Raw genomic sequence first — 20,375 nt, 5'->3', positions numbered from 1 at the left:
GAGGGATTTTAGCAGAGCCCACTGCTAAATCCCACCACGCCCTAGGCAGTTCTCCCTGACTCGCAGACAGCTGGGGAGGGGTCGTCAAGCCCTTGGACATCATGCTGTCCCTGCTGTCCCTGCTGCCCCAATGGAAACGGTTTAGCGGGTCGGGAATGTAGTCCTGCCTCCCTCGGTGATCCCTAACCCCGCACTTCCTGGTCAACCCAGGATGTCTGTTGAGCAGATTCCCCCTCCATTGTTTAGGAAGAAAAAAAAACACACACACACACACAGACACATACACACAGACATCACCTCAATTCGTCGAGCTGAGTCGATCGGTATATGACACTATGGGTCTCCGGGCCTTCTATAAAAAGTTTGTTTTTGGAGCGATCATATAGCCTTTACCGTATACTTAGTATACGAGAAAGGCAAAACATTTTGAAACAATCCTACCAAATTAGTTCATATCCGGTCCATTTCACGCTTGAGGAAGAATATCTTTCGTTGGTAAATTGTGCGTAAGGCAGAATTTTTGATTAGGGAGTGAGTGCTAGTAATGGACCCCTTAACGACGGAAACTTACTTCAATCGCTTCGCTAGAGTAAGACTCATGACAAATTGCCATTCTGTAGCACTAGATGACAAGCAACAGGTATCAGCATCGCGTTTCGTACATAACATATGGTAAAACATTTATTTTTACTACTAAAATATGTATTTTAAAATTATGTAGCCAGGGCCACCCCCGGGTCCATAATACGCAACTTCGAGTTTGTTTACATACGTATTATGGTCCCCCCATTTGATTTACATGTTCCATTTCAACATGTTCCTGTTGCCTATTATGGACCCCCCTCTGTGCTAGTAATGGACCCTTTAGCGCGTTTACATTCATAAATTAGTGAATATAACTATATTTCAGTCTCACAGTGCAAAACAATTGTATGGAACTACTACCCTGATAAGTTAAGCAACTTTATCCTATGGAAGTTTGCAGGAATTTGTAGATTCAAGCGTAAACTCTCGATTTTTGTTCAGGGGGTCCATTATACGCACGGGGTCCATTACTAGCACTCACTCCCTATATATCATCAAAAATCCACTTACTTCCGGAAAAAAAAATACTTTGAACACAGAACATTCTTGTTGCATCGCGGTCACTAGCCACTTGCGTCATATCCGAATCGAAATTCGGGTAAATGTTAGGCAACAACAGATTGAAGCGCAAAATAAAAAATAACACAACCGAACTAAAGCACGGTTTACTTGGATCTTTTCTGGTATTAAGGCACCAATCCCTTTCTCAAAATATTGCGTAAACGGGTAAAACGCGTGAGACTCAAAATCCACATTAAAAGAAGCCTCATATTAATACCGCATAAAAGGCGACTTCAGTGTATACCGTTTTGATCGATTAACATTTGTTCGACTGCTTGAATTGCGAATGAAAATTATTAAGCTTAAGAAAATTATTTTGAGCTTTTTAGTGGAATATCTTCACTTGTCATAAAACGAGTTTGTACCATCCCATTTAATTCCACCACTTGATTGTACCTTGACAGATACGTATTTCGACCTCAACAGTAAGGTCGTCTTCAGTGTCTCGTACTTGACTCGACTCGAGTCACTTTACTTCGTTAATAGATTCAAATGCTAAATGAACTTAAATGGACTCATAATTTCTTAAGTTGTACAAGTCCTAAACAGATTTTTTTTTTGCTTTAAATCTTTCCCTACACACTCAGTTTTGAATTCTGCAGCTCGGCAAAAATCCGCACAGCCGGCTGCCCAGCAAAATAAGAACTGATATCCCGGCAAAAATGACGTTTGTTAGCTGATTTTCGGCAAATTATTTGCTGATTTTCAGCAACTTTGACAGAAATCTCGGCAAAAAACATGTTTGCTGGGGCACGGCTGTGCGAAACTCGGTAAAAGTTCAACATTTTGCTGAGATCCCGGTAAAAAAAATGAAGTGTGTACGAACAAATTAACTCATTATATTGTCGCACTCGAATATTTGATTAAATTGGGGTCAACTTTGGCAAAGAATCCATATTGTTTAACGCCTCTAGCTATTACAAAAAAAAAACAAAACCAAAAAATCAAAAAAGGGCTGCATTGTGAACCGGCCTGAACAATGAGATGGATGCCCCCCCCCCACATTTTGAGAATATCAGTCCAAAATTATATTTCAACACTTTTTTAATTTTGGTTTTTTACTGAAAAAGCGACAAAACATGTGGGGTTTTTGGAAAGCTTATCTTAAATTAGTCAAAAAGTAGAAAATGTTGACGTTATTATTTATAGCCAATAAAAAATGTCACCGCACGAGACCAATACAGCATTTTATCTTACATAATGCAAAATTATGAATGCCTTCAAACCTTTTATTTTTATTCTAGTCCTGTATCTTTGGACCGGTCGCAACTCCGTTGATTTTGGGGCCATTGGCACAACATTAGATCACTAGCATCTTATCTTAAGATATGGATTGTTAAGGGGAGTGCACAAAATTATATCGCACACCTTCTGTTCCTTCGACTGTAATGTTTAAACTTCTGAGAATTTCGCAATGAAACTCACGCAGTATAAAAAACACATGCTGAAGCTGTCGTACACAACATTTCATTATAATCAATTCAGGAAGCAAAATGTTATCGACCTTTGAAAGTGATGCAATTTGATTTCGTACAGCCCTTATCCAAAAAATTATCTTAAAATTTTTCGCCATCATCAATTCCGTCGTTCGGAATAAGCCTCTAAGATACTCAATGAGCTACTTTTTCCTCACTTCATTGAGCCAAATCATTTAACTGTCATTGAGATATGTATATATTTCGGAGCTAGTCGAAAAAGAGTGAAAAGGAGCAGAAGGCGGAAATCCGATTTTTATTTTGAAAAAGTAGGACATGTTCTCCTTCAGGGTACCATACCCTATAAGAAAGAGAAAATAGCGCGAAGGGGTCGATATGTAAAAATCCTTTTGTCGTTTAGAGAGCTTTGTAAATATTTATCAAGGACAAATTGGTCATCTTTGCTATTCGTTGATCTTGGCTTACACGCAAAAAAAAGCGTTCCAGAATTCGTGAACCAGCAAAAATACATCGTGAATTAATTCATGGATTCGGGAGCACCAGTCACGCTTTCCAAAACATTTCAGAAAACGTGACTGTATTTCCGAATCCGTGACTGTTGTTCCCGAAAAAATACAACGTGAACTCGTTAGTTCACGAATTTATGAACGCTTTTTTTGCGTGTACCCACGTCAAAATGAAACAAAATTCCCTTTTTTGTTTGTCCACTACGGTTAGTGTTTTATATTTGAAACACTTAAAGTAAACGAAATAAAGTGAACTTAAGTAACCGTTTTGTTTCGTATCCTAAAAAGCCTAATATTCCAAACACTCATTACGTGTAGGTGTATCTGAAACATTTTTCTATTATTCTATTATTCTATTAATACAACAAATTAAATTTTGCATTATGCAGTGTTATTTGTAATTTGAGACAAGTTTAGCTATGCGTATTCTGTATTTGATATAAAGTTTGGCAGAAAAACAATCATTCAATATTGATAGTTACAAATCATAAAATATAATACCTAACGGGTGGCAACTAAAAAAATTGGAATGACTTCAATAACTCTCTATAAATGAATCCTTATAATTGTCACATATACACTTTCACTCCAACATTGCTTACAAAATGCCGTGGAAACAGGAAATACTGCGGCGAACTTTGTAAATTTTTCAAGCAAACAGAGATCATGAGAAAAGTACACGGTCGAACATTTTAAGCGTGAAAATCTTTCGAAAACTATCATAGCATTATTTGATCTTCTCAGCTCCATTATATACAAAGGTGATTGTAAGGCCAAAGACACGAAGCAACTCATAAGCAGGATCAGAAGCAGCATTTCGAAAATCGATGTGGTAGAGCGAAAATCGATGTGGAAAATCGATGTGGTAAAGCGGTCATTCTATACCAGCAAGAATGTTAAAAGGAGTGTGAAGTGACGGCGCTGAAATGTGCTTTTTTTTTAAATTAAATTTTAATATACTTAGTAAATAGTAAGAAGTCGCAAGAAGTATCGTTCAAAGGTTTTGGGTTCTAAATGCAAATACGGTGCTATTCCTAAACCATTATTACATTATGATAAAACAACATTTACACAACATTTATAAAACAACATTTTATTGTTTTGAGCCCATTCATCTCATAAAGTCTTTGTGAAATAGGTGTTAGATCCCCAATGGAAAATTTGGAAATAATATAAAATTGAAACTAAAATAGAGGATAAATCATCTGAATAATCGAGTCTCCGTTGAATTGAATGCAACATACACTATTCTTTTAATTACGATGCCATTTAAGATATTTTAATAATGAAACTAATTTCGTTTGTTATGAGAGTTTATTTAGCAAAACAGTAGTCAATCGATGTACCAGTCTGCAATCTGCAAAGCAAAATTTATGGAATACTTCCGGTTCCTGTACCTGCAGTAAGTTGTCCAACTGTGTCACCGAAATCAAAAATAATATTGTAATTATTGTTGACATCACGCCCAGCAGTATTAGTAGAATACATATCTGAAAATTAAAATAAGAATTACTTGTAATTTTAATGCCTAAGTATTCAATCTCACGATTCACTTACTGTAAGTGGTAGGTTCGAAAATGGGATACTGATTACCGATGCACTTCAGGGCCAACCGTTGTGCCATAGTGCACTTGTCGCAAGCACCAGCTGCCCGGACATTCGCAATACACAGTTTCACATTGAGATAAAATTCGTCGTCATAGCCTCCGCACGCCACATAGAATCGCTCCAACGCCAGTCCACTTTCGTCGTTGTACAGACCAGACCTTACAAGGAAACACCGCACCAGGCAACTTACTTCTGGCAGCTCAAACTCCCCTTTGTCCAATACTTCCAACACTCGCTGGGGCGAGATCCCAAGCATCGCCCCACACTCCATGAAGATCTGAGTCTCCTGCAATCGACTAGGGGCCACATACCTCGATTGATTCTGAATTACCTCTCCGTATTGATCCAGGTAGCACTGAATTGTTTTATCGGTACGGAGGCACACCTGGTCCGGTGATGCAGCGGACAGCGAACTGTTCAAACACCGCCACATGCGGTTCAGGTTGCACTGATCGTTCGGATCCGGCTGATAGAACCGATCGTACGCAGACCGCATTCCGGTCGAATCAACCCAATCGCGAGTGAGCAAAGTTTGGCAACGCGCCACGCAATCCCACGGTGGACCATACCGTAGGCACTCGACATTTGTTCCGGAGAGACTTTTCAAGACAATCTTGTGTTGGTGACAATTTGCTGTTGACGCGAGCAGTGTAAGGATTACCAATGCTACGCTTAACTTATTCATTATGGTATAGGTTGTGTCAGCTACTGCTGTTTGGTTTGAACGCAATATAGCTTATGATTATGTTTACATCTAGGTCATGCCATTCTATGAATGGTAAAATGTTGAATGGATTATTGCATATGCGAGGGCGATTTTTACTGTGGCAACACGTACTAGCTTCTTCCGCTATGTTGGTGGATAAAGCATTGAAGCTAAATCACGTTTGCAAAATTATTATTAAATTTGAAATAACTGGCGAAAGTGATTCATAGTTTCTACGACCTATAGGTCGTATATGTATACATAAGTACATTAGGATTATAAAAATATAGACAACAATAACCTTCAGAGAAATGCTAATAACTTCGTGGGGGGAACTCTAATCTTCTCGCGGCTTTCAGCATAACATTATGTATCAAATTCAGCAAGAACTGAAAGAGTGTCATAGTTCGTCATCGTAAATGATGCCATCTAGCTTGAAATGACTGTTTTTCGATGTTTAGCTCCGCCGAAACATTGACCGTTGTGACTGAAAATTCACTCAGAGCATTAGGGCGTTAAATTGAGGGGATTAAAATGACGGTCCATCAAAAAAAAATTAAATAAGTTCTTTTCATACTGATTTGAGCCACCCTAGTAGACAGCAAAAAAATAGACACCATCACGGGGTCCTTAGCCTCTTACCCAGCAACTTCTATCTCCACCTCTTCGTGGCGCTGACCGGGATAACCTTAGGAAAGATCGAGTGACCAACCACTGTGGGAACTATGGAAGGGGGGGGGGGGGGGGTTCTCCTCTCCTGAGGGGCAAATATACTGAGCGTCTGTTCTCCATGTTAGGGGCGGTTAATCACCGTCCGAGTGCCAGCGAGGGATTCTAAGTGAAACTGTGCACCATGGTCTACTATAAATAAGGAGGAATGGTCCTCCATAAATTTAGGGGTTTGGTGTCAGGCCCTGCAACCTAGCCTTTAAAATAAAACTTACGTAACGAATAATAAACAAGAGAGTACGGACCGGAACTACCGGCGATGACCACTGCGAAAAGTGACACGAACTCGGTTCGTGGAACTGCAAATCTCTCAACTTCTTCGGGAGCACACGTATACTTGCCAACGTGCTCAAGAACAATGGATTCGGCATCGTAGCGCTACAGGTTTGTTGGAATGTTGGTTCAATTGTGTGAGCGTTTCGAGGTAATCACACCATCTACCACAGATGCGGCAACACACAACAGCTTTCATAGTGATGGGTGATATGCAAAGGCGCGTGATTGAGTGGTGGCCGATCAATGAGAGAATGTGCTTGTTGAGGATCGAAGGCCGGTTCTTCAACTTCAGCATAATCAACGTCCAAAGCCCATACTCCGGAAGCATTAATGATGATAAGGACGCATTCTACGCGCAGCTGGAACGTGAGTACGACAGCTTCCCAAGCCACGACGTCAAAATCATCATAGGAGTTTTTAACGGTCAGGTTGACCAAAAGGAGGAGTTTAGACCGACTATTGGGAAGTTCAGCGTTCACCGGCTGACGAACGAAAACGGCCTACGACTAATTGATTTCGCCGCCTCCAAGAATATGGCCATTCGCAGCACCTACATCCAACACAGCCTTCCGTATCGGAACAACTAGAGATCACCACTGCAGACTGAATCACAAATCGGCCACGCTCTGATTATGGACGGCACTTCTCCGACATTATCGACGTCAGGACATATCGTGGCGCTAACATCGACTCTGACCACTATCTGGTGATGGTTCGGTACCGACGATCGCCGCGGTACAACCTAGAGCGACTGAAGCAACCTGATGTCGGCACTGCATACGCGCAGCATTTCGAGACAGGGTTGTCGGAAGAGGGTGAGCTCGATGGGGCCCCTCTTGAGGACTGCTGAAATACAGTCAAAGCAGCCATTAATGTCGCAACGGAGAACAACGTCGGGTAGGTGAGACGAAGTCGACGGAACGATTGGTTCGACGAAGAGTTCAGACAGATTCTGGAAGAGAAGGACGCAGCGCGGGCGGTCGCGCTGCAGCAAGGTACCCGGCAGAACGTGGAACGTTATAGACGGAAGCGGAGACAGCAGACCCGCCTTTTTCAGGAGAAGAAACGCCGCCTGGAAGAAGCGGAGTGCGAGGAGATGGAACAGCTGTGCCGTTCTCAAGAAACACGCAAGTTCTATCAGAAGCTCAACGCATCCCGCAAAGGCTTCGTGCCGCGAGCCGAAATGTGCAGGGATAAGGATGAGAGGATCTTCACGGACGAACGTGTGGTGATCGAAAGGTGGAAGCAGCACTACGAGGAACATTTTAATGGCGCTGAGAGTACAGGCAGTGAAAGTCAAGGCAGCGGAGGAGATGACTACGTCAATTCAGCGGAAGATGGATGTCAACCTCCCCTTGAGTGAAGTTAAGGATGACATCCAACAGCTAAAGATCAATAACGCAGCTAGGAAGGATGGTATCGGAGCTGATCTCATCAAGATAGGCCTGGAAAAGCTAGCCCCTTGCCTGCACAAACTGAGAGTCAGAATTTGGGAAACTGAACAGCTACCGGAGGAGTGGAAAGAAGGGGTATGCCTCATCTACATGGAAGGCGACAAGCCAATGTCGTGTTCGGAGGAGGCGGCTTCATCCGAATCAGCCGTCTCCAGCTGCTGCCCGATTCGCAGCAGCTCAGAAGCATTACTTCTTCCCACGAAATACATCACAAAACTGAAGGCTAACTCCGCTCATCTGTCACTCACACATCTGGCACTCATGTCCAATGTATATGCCCTCTTGTTCAGTTTATATTTATTTTATCATACCCGTCTCAATCGCTACATCTTCCGCCTGTTCTACTCTCTTACAGTTTTATTATCATTATTTTGTTTTATAGTGATTTTCTTTTCCAGTGTGAGCTTCAAAGTGTCACGGAGAACTGTGACCTTCATGAGATTCACAACAAATTAAAAAAATTTACAAATAAACTCATCGAGTTTTTTTTCTGCTCAACTATGAGTGTGCATTAATTCCACATAAGTTTTACATAGTTTCAAATCGATCTCTATATAAAGTGTTCAAATTATGCTTCCAAAACTAACCTGCGATTTAAAATTTCAAATAAAATTTACACACAAACACGTAATTTTAATCTCCAACCAAACCATTAACAACATTCTACGCAACCCTTCGCTTACTTGTACTTACTCTTTGTTAACATTTTCTAACACTGAGCTCAAGACAAACACTGATCTCAGAATACAGTCATAGGAGAACTGTACCGGTTTTGGCCATGTTCCTAATTTGGCCAATTTTGCGAATAACGTCAAAAATAAAACAATTCGCAAGGGTTTTATTAGTTCCAACAAGAGATATATTCCTCACGTTTCAACGCTGCTTTCAACTGATCGATTATTTTGGAAAAATATGTATTTTTCAGGGTTGGCCAAATTAGGCACCAAGTTGGCCAAAACCGGTGCACTTACCAGGATCTAGAACATCAATCTTGCATCATAATCAGAAAAAAATTGATATCAACATTCTACCCAACTCTTTGCTTACTTTTTCCAACTCTTTGTTTACATTTTCTAACACTGAACTCAAGACAAACACTGATCTCGGAATGCAGTCATGGATAGAGCCTACCAGGCTGTGGATCATCAATCTTGTATCTAAATCAGAAACAAATCATCAGTAATACAACAAAAACTGATCTCCGAAAGCAGTCATGGATAAAACTTACCAGGCTCTAGAACATCATTCTTGCATCAAAATCAGTTAAAAATCATTAGCAACATTCTACGCAACTCTTTGCTTCCTTTTTCCCATTTTTGTTTAAATTTTCTAACACTGAACTCAAATCAAACACTGATCTCGTAATGTAGTCATGGATAGAACTTACCAGGCTCTAGAAAATCAATCTTGCATCAAAATCAGTAAAAAATCATTAACAACATTATATGCAACTCTTTGCTTACTTTTTCCTACTCTTTGTTTAAATTTTCTAACACTGAACTCAAATCAAACACTGATCTCGTAATGCAGTCATGGATAGAACTTACCAGGCTCAGAGCATCAATCTTGCATCAAAATCAGAAAAAAAAAATGTTTTCGGAGGAGACGGCTTCATCCGAATCAGCCGTCTCCAGCTGCTGCCCGATCCGCAGCATCTCGGAAGCATTACTAACTAACTATTACTAGCTAACTCCGCTCATCTGTCACTCACACATCTGGCACTCATGTCCAATGTATATGCCCTCTTGTTCAGTTTATATTTATTTTATCATACCCGTCTCAATCCCTACAGAGTGTCAGAACTTTCGAGCGATCACCATCCTTAATGCCGCCTACAAAGTGATATCCCAAATCATCTTCCGTCATCTGTAAACATTAGTGAATGCGTTCGTGGGAAGTTATCAAGCCGGCTTCGTTGACGGCCACTCGACAACGGACCAGATCTTTATTCTACGGCAAATCCTTCAAAAATGCCGTGAATACCATGTCCCAACGCACCATTATGGGGAAAGTGGTGGCCAAAAATCGAAAAATTGACTTGCTTTGAATGACGTGTCTTGTATACCATTTGAAAGAAGGATAATTCAAGACAAAATTTTCAAAACGACTTATCTACTTTTGTAAACAAAGATTCAAACGACGATTTGACGAATCTGATAGCTCTCCCACGCAAACCAACACCACCAATAGGTAGGTGAAGGTTTCCGCTACTTGATGGTGGTGTTGGTTTGCGTGGGAGAGCTATCAGATTCATCAAATCGTCGTTTGAATCTTTGTTTACAAAAGCAGATAAGTCGTTTTGAAAATTTTATCTTGAATTCAAACCTAGATTCCCAAAATTTCAGCCCTCTGTGATGAAAACTCATTGTGCCACAGACATCAAACTTAGGAAAATTGTGAAAATTGTAAAAAAATGCATCTCAAACAATGCAAATTTCTCAGCGAATAACGGTCCAAATTTGGAAAGTAATACACCGTTGGAAAGATAATTGTCTAAGCTTTAAAATGGGTATGCTGTTGAGCTTACACGGTTGATAAAAAATAGTCAAAAATGGGTAATTATTTAAAAAATTTTTTTTTTCTAAGTTGGACTATATCTAACAAGCAGGGCCGAGCAGTCTCAAGAGACCACCACCACAGTTTAGTTTGGGGTCTATACTATCTGCGGAACGAGAATCCTGCTGCGCATAGCTGCGAATGAGCGTCATTTTGGCACGAAGTCGAAAAAAAATGGATTTTTTTTTGTTAATAACAATTATCGAGCACAAACAAAAAAAAATCGTGCAAATCAAATACTGGTTTAAATGTGGAACTGTTAAATGTCAAATTTAGTCTTAAAAATGTTACCCACTTTATTATTATTTTTGTGAAAATGGGTAAAAACAAACCGAAAATTAACATTCCATATAGAAACTTGATCTACCCAACTGACTACAAAAGTTTTCAATGGTTTCACGATAACCTTGTTTATAATTCTCTGTTCATGTGCCATTTAGACCTGTGCGCCGGTCATATAATCGGCGGCGGCGGCGTAGTGGTCACTTTTGCCCCGGCGGCGGCGGCGGCGTCACGGCGGCGCGCCGTTGGCTTTTATCGGCGGCGGCGGCGGCGGCGTGAACCGGCGTGGATGAAAAAATCAATGGCAAAAAAAATCAATTTTAACGCGGATTTTTGAATTCACGTGGTTTTGCGTCACACCGTACGAATCGGCCGTATAAAAATCGACTTCAGTGGATTAAAATTGAAATATTCTATGTTTGTCGATCATCAAACAGCACATTCCATAGTAAATTACCAGCGACACTAATAAGTATACTTATATAATATCAGGTACCTGATCTCAAAATGTTATTTAAATTAAAATTATTTTATCATTCTCTGATTTTGTTGAATCAAAATTTAACAACGAATCTCGCTTCACTTTTCGTATCTCTTGAGCAGTATTGAGAATTCGGTGTCATAGGACTAATTTGTTAATATTTTTTTTTCAAAAGTTTTCCCAATTCAGGATTTTGATAAACTCTAGCTTAGCTTAGCTTAGCTTAGCTTAGACTGACTGTACATATCAATGGTTGCTACTCAGGATTTTGATAAACTCCAGTCGATTTATTTCTCAATATATCTAAATTTCAGAAAAACTCTAACTACTATTCTTTGGCAATGTTTGAGCGGCTGCGTATCTAGTACATTTAGAGAATTTCACTTCGTTCATCTGCTGTGACCCTTAGATCCTGGACAGGCATTCACGATAGAGACCACTTTTGACAACCCCACTGCACAGTTTCCTCCCCACCCCGCGTCCTTGTATGCCCAAATCTCAATGTATGATCAACATAACTAGAATGAGCTCTGGCTGAATAAGACTTGGGCACGATGACCAACCAAATTGAATATTTTTCTTAAAAGTTGGTAAAATATGTCAAAAAAGTTCTTCGTGGAGTTCCTGCAGGAATTTCCGGAGGAAACTACAATTTTTTTTAAGTTTCATTAGAAATTCCTTTGAAAAACCCTATAAGAAAATCTGCGGAAACTCCGTGAAGGCATTTTTACAAAAACCGTTAAGGTTCTCGTTGGGAAATTCCTTTAGTAAAACCACAGGTAAAACCGTAGAACAGCGGTTCTCACCCTGGGGTATATGTACCCCTGGAGGTACCTCCACTGGCCCTAGGGAGCAAAAATGCATAATGGCGGACGTATTTCAATTCCAATCGGAGCTTATTGAAAAAGTTTTAATAATTGTGTATATTTTATTTCAAATCTTTGTATTGTACATAATATGCATGGCGATCAGTAAATCAAAGCCAATTGAACCCTGCCCTCCTAAACCAGAACAGCGTATGAAAAAAAAAAAAAAAAAAACAATCGGACAAAAAGCAAATTTAAAAAAATATTTATTGCAATCTACCTGATCTAAACAAAATGTTGACAAATATGTTAGAAACATGGTTTTGAACCAAAATCTCGAATCTAAAGTTTAGGAAGCCTCCGTTTGAGAGGCATGAAGGCTTTTTTTACAGAAAAGCTCGGTTGCTTTGTGGCAAGAGAATAAGAAGCATTCTTCTACGCATCTCGGAAGCCTTCTTCAGAGCAGCTCGATTGCCTCCTTTCAAGATGTTCAGAAGCCTTCCCAGTCACAACAAGATTGTATATAATGCCGAATAAGATGCTAAAGTGGAGGCGATATAGGTACTTCCCCATACAACATGTACGTATATCGTCTCCACTCTAGCATCTTATGCTGCATCATATATGATTTTGAGACCCGGATGCCTCGTTTTAAGAGATCCGGAAGCAAAAAGCAAAAATCTCTGAAGGATCCTTTCAAGAGGGTCGGAAGCCTTTTTCAAAAAACTTGGAAGCCTTCATTCAAGAGGCTCGGAAGGTTCTTTTCAAAAGTGGCTCGCAAGCCTTCTTTCAAGAGGCTTGAAAGCCTCCTCTCAAGAAGCTCGAAAACCTTCTTTCAAAAGGCTCGGAAGTCTCCTTTCAAGAGTCCTGAAGGCCTCGTTTCAAGCGGTCAGGAAGTCTACTTTCAAGAGCCTCGGATGCAACCCTTCAAGAAGCTCGGAATTCTTCTTCCAAGACGGTTGGAAGCATACTTTCAAGAGGTTCAAAAGCATCCTTTAAACATGCAAAGGAAGCCTCCTTTTAAGTAGCTCAAAAGCCACCATTCAAGATGCTCGAAAGCCTCTTTACAAGGGGCTCAGAAGTCAGAAGCCTCTTATCAAGAGGTGCGGAAACAAACTTTTAGAAGCTCCTTTCAAGAGGCTCGGAAGCCTCCTTTTAAGAGGGCTAGAAGCCTACTTTCAAGAAGCTCAGAAGCCTCTTTTAAGAGGCCTGAAAGCCTATTTTAAGTGAATCGGAAGCCTCCCTTCAAGAAGTTCGGAATTCTTCTTTCAAGAAGCTTGGAAGCATACTTTCAAGAAGCTCAGAAGCGTCCTTTCAAGATGCAAAAGAATCCTCCTTTTAAGAAGGTCACAAGCCTTCTTTCAAAAAGCTCGGACGGCTCTTTTTAAGATACTCGAAAGCTTACCTTCAAGAAGCTCGTAGTTCTTCTTCCAAGAGGTTCAGAAGCCTCCTTTCAAGATGCAAAAGAATCATCTTTTTAAGCGACTAGAAAGCGTGTCTACAAGAGGCTTAGAAGCCTATTATCAAGAGCTGCGGAAGCCTACTTTCAAGAAATTATGAAGCTTTTTTTGTAGGCTTGGAAGCCTCCTTCAAAAATGCTCGGAATTATTCTTCTAAGAAACTTGGTAGCCTACTTTCAAGAGGGGGTGCCTCAATTAATGCAAAAGTTCGAAGGGGTACCTCTCAAGAAAAAGGTTGAGAACCGCTGCCGTAGAATATTATTTCAGGATTTCATTCGAAAATTAGTTTCGAAAGAGTATAAATAGTTTCGAAAGAATTCCTAAAACAATTTCCGAAGAAAGTGAGAATTGGCAAAAGGAATGGCAAAATTGAAATGCGGTTCGAATAAGATCATCTTGGGCAAAGTAAGAGCTGCGGGATGAGGCGTGAAGCAAAGTAGCGCGACTTTCGTATGAATCTCCGAACAAGCCACCGATCGCTAGAACTGTTCTCATGCGCCGAACAGCATAATAGTAGGTTGAAATCGCTGTTATTTTGCCTGTCTTGGTAAGAGTAGTCACCATGCTACTACCCAAGCCGTTCCTGGGTGGACGTTAGGCAGAATAACAGCGATTTCAACAATGCTGTTCTCACAACTGGCCCTCTACTAAAATTTCAATTTCTGTTCGCTTCATACTCGTCGCTCGCTTGTGACACCTATCCATACTGTTCTTCATTGTTGCGCTCCCTCTTACTTTGAGCTTTAGATGTTGTACTCACCGATAAATGCCAATAAATCAATAATGATTGAGTCATGTACGGTGATCAAAAAACTTTCCCAATTTAAACATATTTCCGAAGGAATCTGTAAATGAATTCCTGGAGGAATTTTGGAGGAACTCTAAAATATTTTCCGTTGATATTTCAAAAGGAATTTGCGAATGATTTTCGGAAGGTATATCCAACAGAATTCCTTAAGGATTTTATGAAGCAATTCCTAAAGCAATTTCCTAAGAAATTTCCAAAGGAATTTCTAAAAGAACGAACCTTAACGAATTTCCTAAGGTTTTCTTAAACAAAGGAATACGTGGAGGAAATTCTGACGTAATCCCGAAGTAAATTTTAAGAAATATCCGAAAGAATTTCCGAAGAACTTTCTGGAATTCGTTTACGGAGGAGTTTTTGTAGAACTTTTTGAGGGCATTTCCTTAGGAATCCCTGGACGAATCTTCAAAGGAATCTCTGGAGGAAATTGCGAATAAATTACTGAGAAAAATTCCAAAGGAATTCTTGGAGAAACCTAGGAATTACATCACATAAACTAGTAGGCATTTTCCCTGAAATTCTATTAGGATTTTCTCCGTAATTTCCTTTGAGAATTCCTTCGGAAATTCCATCATAAAATCCTTCAAAAAAACCTTTATCGATTCCTCTGGAAATTCCTTTAGGAATTCTTTAGGGAAGTATTTTACCTTCAAAAAATCTTTTAGAAGTTCCTTTAGGAATTATTTTTGAAAATCCATTCAGGTTCTCTTTTGGGAATCGCTTCAAAAGTTTATTTGGAAATTGCTGCACTAAACCCAGTACAAATTTCTTTAAAAACGCCTCCAAAAACTTATTTGTGAATTCCTCCAGAATTTTATTTATTAAGTAACAAAAAATACCGCCCGGAATTCATTCGGATATTCCTCCAGGGACTTCTTTAAAAGATTATTCGTGAAACCTCCAAGATTTCCTTCGGAGATTTCTCCAGATTTTTTTTTATCAAATTTATTGAAAATGAAATTGTTTGCGACGTTGTTACTTATTGAATTTTCGAAAAAAAATCCAAAAATAAACAACAAACACTTTAGGCAAGATGAAGGCATTTTTGAAGAAATTCCTGCAGGAAGTACCGGAAGAATTCCCGAAGATTTTTTTAAAGAAGTTGCTGGAAGAAGTTCTGAAGAAAATCCTTAGGCAAAATTTGAATTAATTCCTTATGAATATCTAGAAAAACTTTTTCCTGCGATTCATAAATTAAATGCCGAAACAATTTCAAAGGAAAAAATTTTCGAAGAAATTCTTAAAAGATCTAATGAAATATTTTAAGGAATTCCTTAAGGAATTTTCACAGTAATTGCTAAGGAAACATCCAAAGGAATTCCGCAAGGAGTCTCCGAAGGAGATTGTAGGAATTTGTGGAAAAAAACCGAAGCATTGCTTAAGCAATTTCCGAAAGAAATTCGTAAAGGATTTTCTGAAGAAATCCGTAATGAAAATTCTTGAGGAATTTTCGGAGAAATTTTGTAAGGAATTTCCGAAGGAATACCCAACAAAATAGGAAGAATTCCTAAAATAATCTTTTAATTCTTTTTAAAAGGAACTTTTCGGAGGAATATCTGAAGGAATTATCAAATAAATTTCTTGATTTATTTCCGAACTAATTTCTGGAGTATTTTTCGAAGGAATTCATAAATGAATGTTTGAACGATACTTCTTCGAATATTCTCCGAAATTCCAGGAATTTCACAATAAGGCTTTTATAATACAGTGTTAAATAATTTCAAGACAATAAAATTAAATTAAATTTTCGTTATGTTTGAAATACCTGACGTTTTAACTAAATAATTTGATTAACTACTATTCAGCGAGACGACAACACCCCAGTGCTGGATTACGTCTGGGTAGCGTTTTTAACTGATGCTCGTAATATTTGCTTTGCTTATGCTGAGCAAGTGGTTTTGTCAGTTATGTTCAGAAATTGATTTCAAAATATGAATTACTTACTCGGGAGTCGGAACAAAAAAATCGGTAAAGCATTAACAGTTGGAATTTAATTATTTTGCTAAATCAGTTTGCTTTATAAGCCAACTATATATAATAGCACAAATCTTAAAACAAAGAAAACTGATTAAATAAGTTGATTTTTTTTTCCAAAATAAGTTGATTTAAATAAATAAAAAAAAACCCAGATTAATCCACCTAGCGGCGATTATGCCTTTCTCGTGAAAAAATCACATAGGAAAGGTCAAAAAAGCACTTTAGGGGATAGATCGCATATTTTCTATCATTTTGCATGTTTTTGCATTAATTACTATGCATTTCCACCATTCTTGAAAAAAAAATTTTTTTTTCGATTTTGAAATTTTATTTTCCAAGGGGGACCCTTGGGAAAAACAATGATTTTTCAATAATTCCGATATGCAATGTCCGATTAGGTCAATTTTCAATAGCAAACAATGGGACCGCATTCCCGTCGAATGCAACTTGTTGCGAGTAAATCAGGTAATGCTGAGTTCCAAAATGTGTGTCTAAAAAACTTTGTACACATACACACATACACACACATACATACGTACACACAAACAGACATCACCTCAATTGGTCGAGCTGAGTCGATTGGTATATAACACTATGGATCTCCGAGCCTTTTATCAAAAGTTTGGTTTTGGTGTGATCATATAGCCTTTACGAATACTTAGTATACGAGAAAGGCAAAAATGTCAAAATAACTAATGTGCAACTTAAATTCCTCAACTGCACCAATGCCAGATCCTTCAAGAATGGGGACGCTTTGGGCATGTATCCAGGCTCCACAACAAAGCCATTTTGCGAGTCACTTACAAGTTTAGGTGCCCGACTAAATGAGGCCTTGGCTTAACGCATTCCAAAGATCAGTTTAACAATTTATGTATTATTATACTAGATAAATCCTCATTCAAACTCTCAAACTAATCAACCAACCTGTTAATTATCCAAGACAATGTATGTCACTACACTGACCTAGGGACACCATAGCTTGAGGTAGATTTGAAATTGAATTTTGACTTCCATAAGACTTGAATTTTGACTTGAAGACATAAGACCATTAGTACTATTCCAATTAACTCTACCACGCTGTATTTCTTCACAGATACGTATTTCGATCTCAATTTTTAGGCCGAGACACTGAATCTCGTGCTTGGCTCGACTCGACTTAAGTTAATTGATTTTTTTTATTGCGATTAGTCACCGGCGTGGCCAAATTATGATCGGCGGCGCGCCGACTCAGAATCGTCGGCGGCGCGAGTAAAACCACCGGCCTGCTTGAGTGAAAAACTCGCAAAAATACTCAACAAACAGAACATAACACTAGCACACAAACCACGAAACAAAATCAAAGACACCGTTTTTTGCCGTCTGAAGGACCCTATCCCCAAAGGAAAAACCAAAAATGTTGTGTATGGCATTCCGTGCGGTACCGATGATGGGAAAATCTATGTGGGACAGCCAGGCAGAATGCTGGACACAAGACTCAACGAACACCAGAACAACATGAAGAAAAAGGAGGCAAAAACGGGTCTAACACAACATTTCCTGGAAGAAGGACATAACTTTAACTTCAGCTAAACCGAAATTCTAGAGAGGATTGAAAACCAGGAGAGCAGACTAATAGCAGAGGCTTTCCATATCAAGCTAATTGGTGACGACAGAACCGTCAACATGGAGCGTGAATGTGGTAGAATTAATTCTGCATACAATGGCCTAGTGTGCAAAATACGATCACTCAGAACACATACAACACGAAGAGAAGATGGGTGACGTCACGCAGAGCATCGTGTGGGATACAGAAATTTAGGGGGGGTTTTAGTTTGAAAACCACACTGGTGGTGAACGTTTGATCAATTGCAAGTGGGTAGAAGAAAATTGTACTTTGTATTTTTTAAATGAAAATTGTTAACTATGTTTCAATAAATTTTAGATCTGATGATGGCTGAAAAGCAGTAGGCCGAAACGTTATGCAAAATTATGCAAAGTGTGTGTTTAGTTTTCACCGAAAAATATCAACAAATTAACGATATAAAAGTTCACGGTGACCCAAATCCTACCAAGTTCAAGTTTATTGTTTAGGAATACGTAGCTCATTACTGGGTTAAATACTAGTTACACCTTCCGGATGCGATGAAAATGCATAAATATGATTAATTATATGCTAATCTTACTAGAATACTATAAAATAATGCGGAAAAACCAAAAAAATATGTTTGGCCACCACTTTGTATGGAGCCGCCCCATAGTGAGCTGTTCGTTGATTTCAAGGCGGCATACGACAGTATAGACCGCGTAGAGCTATGGAAAATTATGGACGAGAACAGCTTTCCTGGGAAGCTTACCAGACTGATCAAAGCAACGGTGGATGGCGTGCAAAACTGTGTGAAGATTTCGGGTGAACACTCCAGTTCGTTCGAATCGCACCGGGGACTAAGACAAGGTGATGGACTTTCGTGCCTGTTGTTCAACATTGCGCTAGAAGGTGTCATGCGGAGAGCCGGGTGTAACAGCCGGGGTACGATTTTCAACAGATCCAGTCAATTTATTTGCTTCGCGGATGACATGGACATTGTCGGCCGAACATTTGCAAAGGTGGCAGAACTGTACACCCGCCTGAAACGTGAAGCAACAAAAGTTGGACTGGTGGTGAATGCGTCAAAGACAAAGTACATGCTTGTGGGCGGAACCGAGCGCGACAGGGCCCGCCTGGGAAGCAGTGTTACGATAGACGGGGATACCTTCGAGGTGGTCGAGGAATTCGTCTACCTCGGATCCTTGCTAACGGCTGACAACAACGTTAGTCGTGAAATACGAAGGCGCATCATCTGTGGAAGTCGGGCCTACTACGGGCTCCAGAAGAAACTGCGGTCGAAAAAGATTCGCCACCGCACCAAATGTGTCATGTACAAGACGCTAATAAGACCATAATGCATTTCAAAGAGCCCTGATAATTATAATTGGAAACGATTACAACACACTATTGAAACTTCCCGCTAAATACAATTCCTAAATATTATCAACAATGCCACAGCGTGACTTTTGTTTGATATGGCTATCGAAAGTCGAAGAAAGCTTCGTTACCTTAACACATTTGAAACAGAATGAATAAAATCGTTAGATATCCTTCAGTTTTGAATGAAAACACACAGCATGGCACATTACGCGATACTTTCCGCAATACTAGCCGCAGCAAGAATTTCGCATGGCTACCATCATAAGATCGTTCAAAAAAGTCTCAGTGTGATCAACGAAGAATGTGGTTTATACAGTCCACCGGACCTTTGTCTTGAGCGATGCGTCACGTTGCTGACTCGTGACTGGAACGAAACCGTTGGACTGAGTCTCGTTTATGACCGTTTCTTCGAACCGGATCCAACCGATCGGTGCAACACCAATCGGACGCTCAGATGTTTACAAGAAATTGATGCTGGCATAGCTCCACAGGAGAAATGTCGTCGCGCCGCCGGTTCCGTCCAGTGCTACATGGACCAGTATGGGCGGGTGAATTTGGAGGCTGCCAGATTTGTGCCGCCCACGCCTTTGCAACAGATGCTGATCATCTGGGAATGCGGCGCCATGCTTGGATATTCGGGCAATCAAATTCTCGGCTCAATTGCCGATTCCAAGTTCGACATGCAGGAAACACGCTGTCTCTTTCGGTGCTATTTGATTCGCAGCGGAATGTATTCCGACACGGACGGACTCAACATGGAACGGTTCTACGTCGCATGCGGTGGGTATGAAGATGAGTTCTACCGTGCTGTGAGGCAATGTACGAATCGGGTGCGAAGTTCAACCCCTTGCGAAGACCGGTGTACGCTGGCTCAGCGGCTGGCAGTGGAATGTATCGGGGAACGGTACAATCAAAAGTTGGACGCTGGGCCGACCAATATCATGGCGAACAATGGATCCACTGTTATATGTAAGTAGCATAAATATGTTACATGAATTTACAGACATTTAGTGATTTTCATCTACATGCAAATATTTCAGATTCGATTGTACAGAATTATGCTGGGAATGATATTAACAATAACTACTTCGTTAAAGGTGGATAAACAATTGTTGATAATTTTGATAGCTGATTCCATAGGAGGCGTGTATACGAAAACCGTTGGTTAGCAAGATTGTATATCATTTCCCAAATAAATTCAAA

At 39.8% G+C, this 20,375-nt stretch overlaps 2 protein-coding genes across 2 annotated transcripts; one reads left to right on the top strand and one right to left on the bottom strand.

The window, feature by feature from the left end:
• Positions 1 to 4,459: 4,459 nt before the first annotated feature.
• On the bottom strand, positions 4,460 to 5,381 carry LOC134222933 (general odorant-binding protein 45-like). Its single transcript, XM_062702079.1, has 2 exons — positions 4,646 to 5,381; positions 4,460 to 4,581 (listed from the first exon to the last, which is right to left on the bottom strand). The coding sequence occupies exons 1-2, from the start codon at positions 5,379 to 5,381 to the stop codon at positions 4,460 to 4,462; spliced, it is 858 nt and encodes a 285-aa protein (XP_062558063.1).
• A 2,339-nt stretch (positions 5,382 to 7,720) lies between these two features.
• Positions 7,721 to 20,277, top strand: LOC134222932 (general odorant-binding protein 45-like). The gene is made up of 3 exons (XM_062702078.1): positions 7,721 to 8,131; positions 19,439 to 20,141; positions 20,213 to 20,277. The coding sequence occupies exons 1-3, from the start codon at positions 7,721 to 7,723 to the stop codon at positions 20,275 to 20,277; spliced, it is 1,179 nt and encodes a 392-aa protein (XP_062558062.1).
• Positions 20,278 to 20,375: the final 98 nt, after the last annotated feature.

The sequence above is a fragment of the Armigeres subalbatus genome, chromosome 3 (genome assembly GCF_024139115.2).
Source record: "Armigeres subalbatus isolate Guangzhou_Male chromosome 3, GZ_Asu_2, whole genome shotgun sequence".
Classification (NCBI taxonomy): Eukaryota; Metazoa; Arthropoda; class Insecta; order Diptera; family Culicidae; genus Armigeres; species Armigeres subalbatus.
The sequence above is the reverse complement of the archived record's forward strand: the minus strand, read 5'-3'. Positions and strand labels throughout refer to the sequence as shown.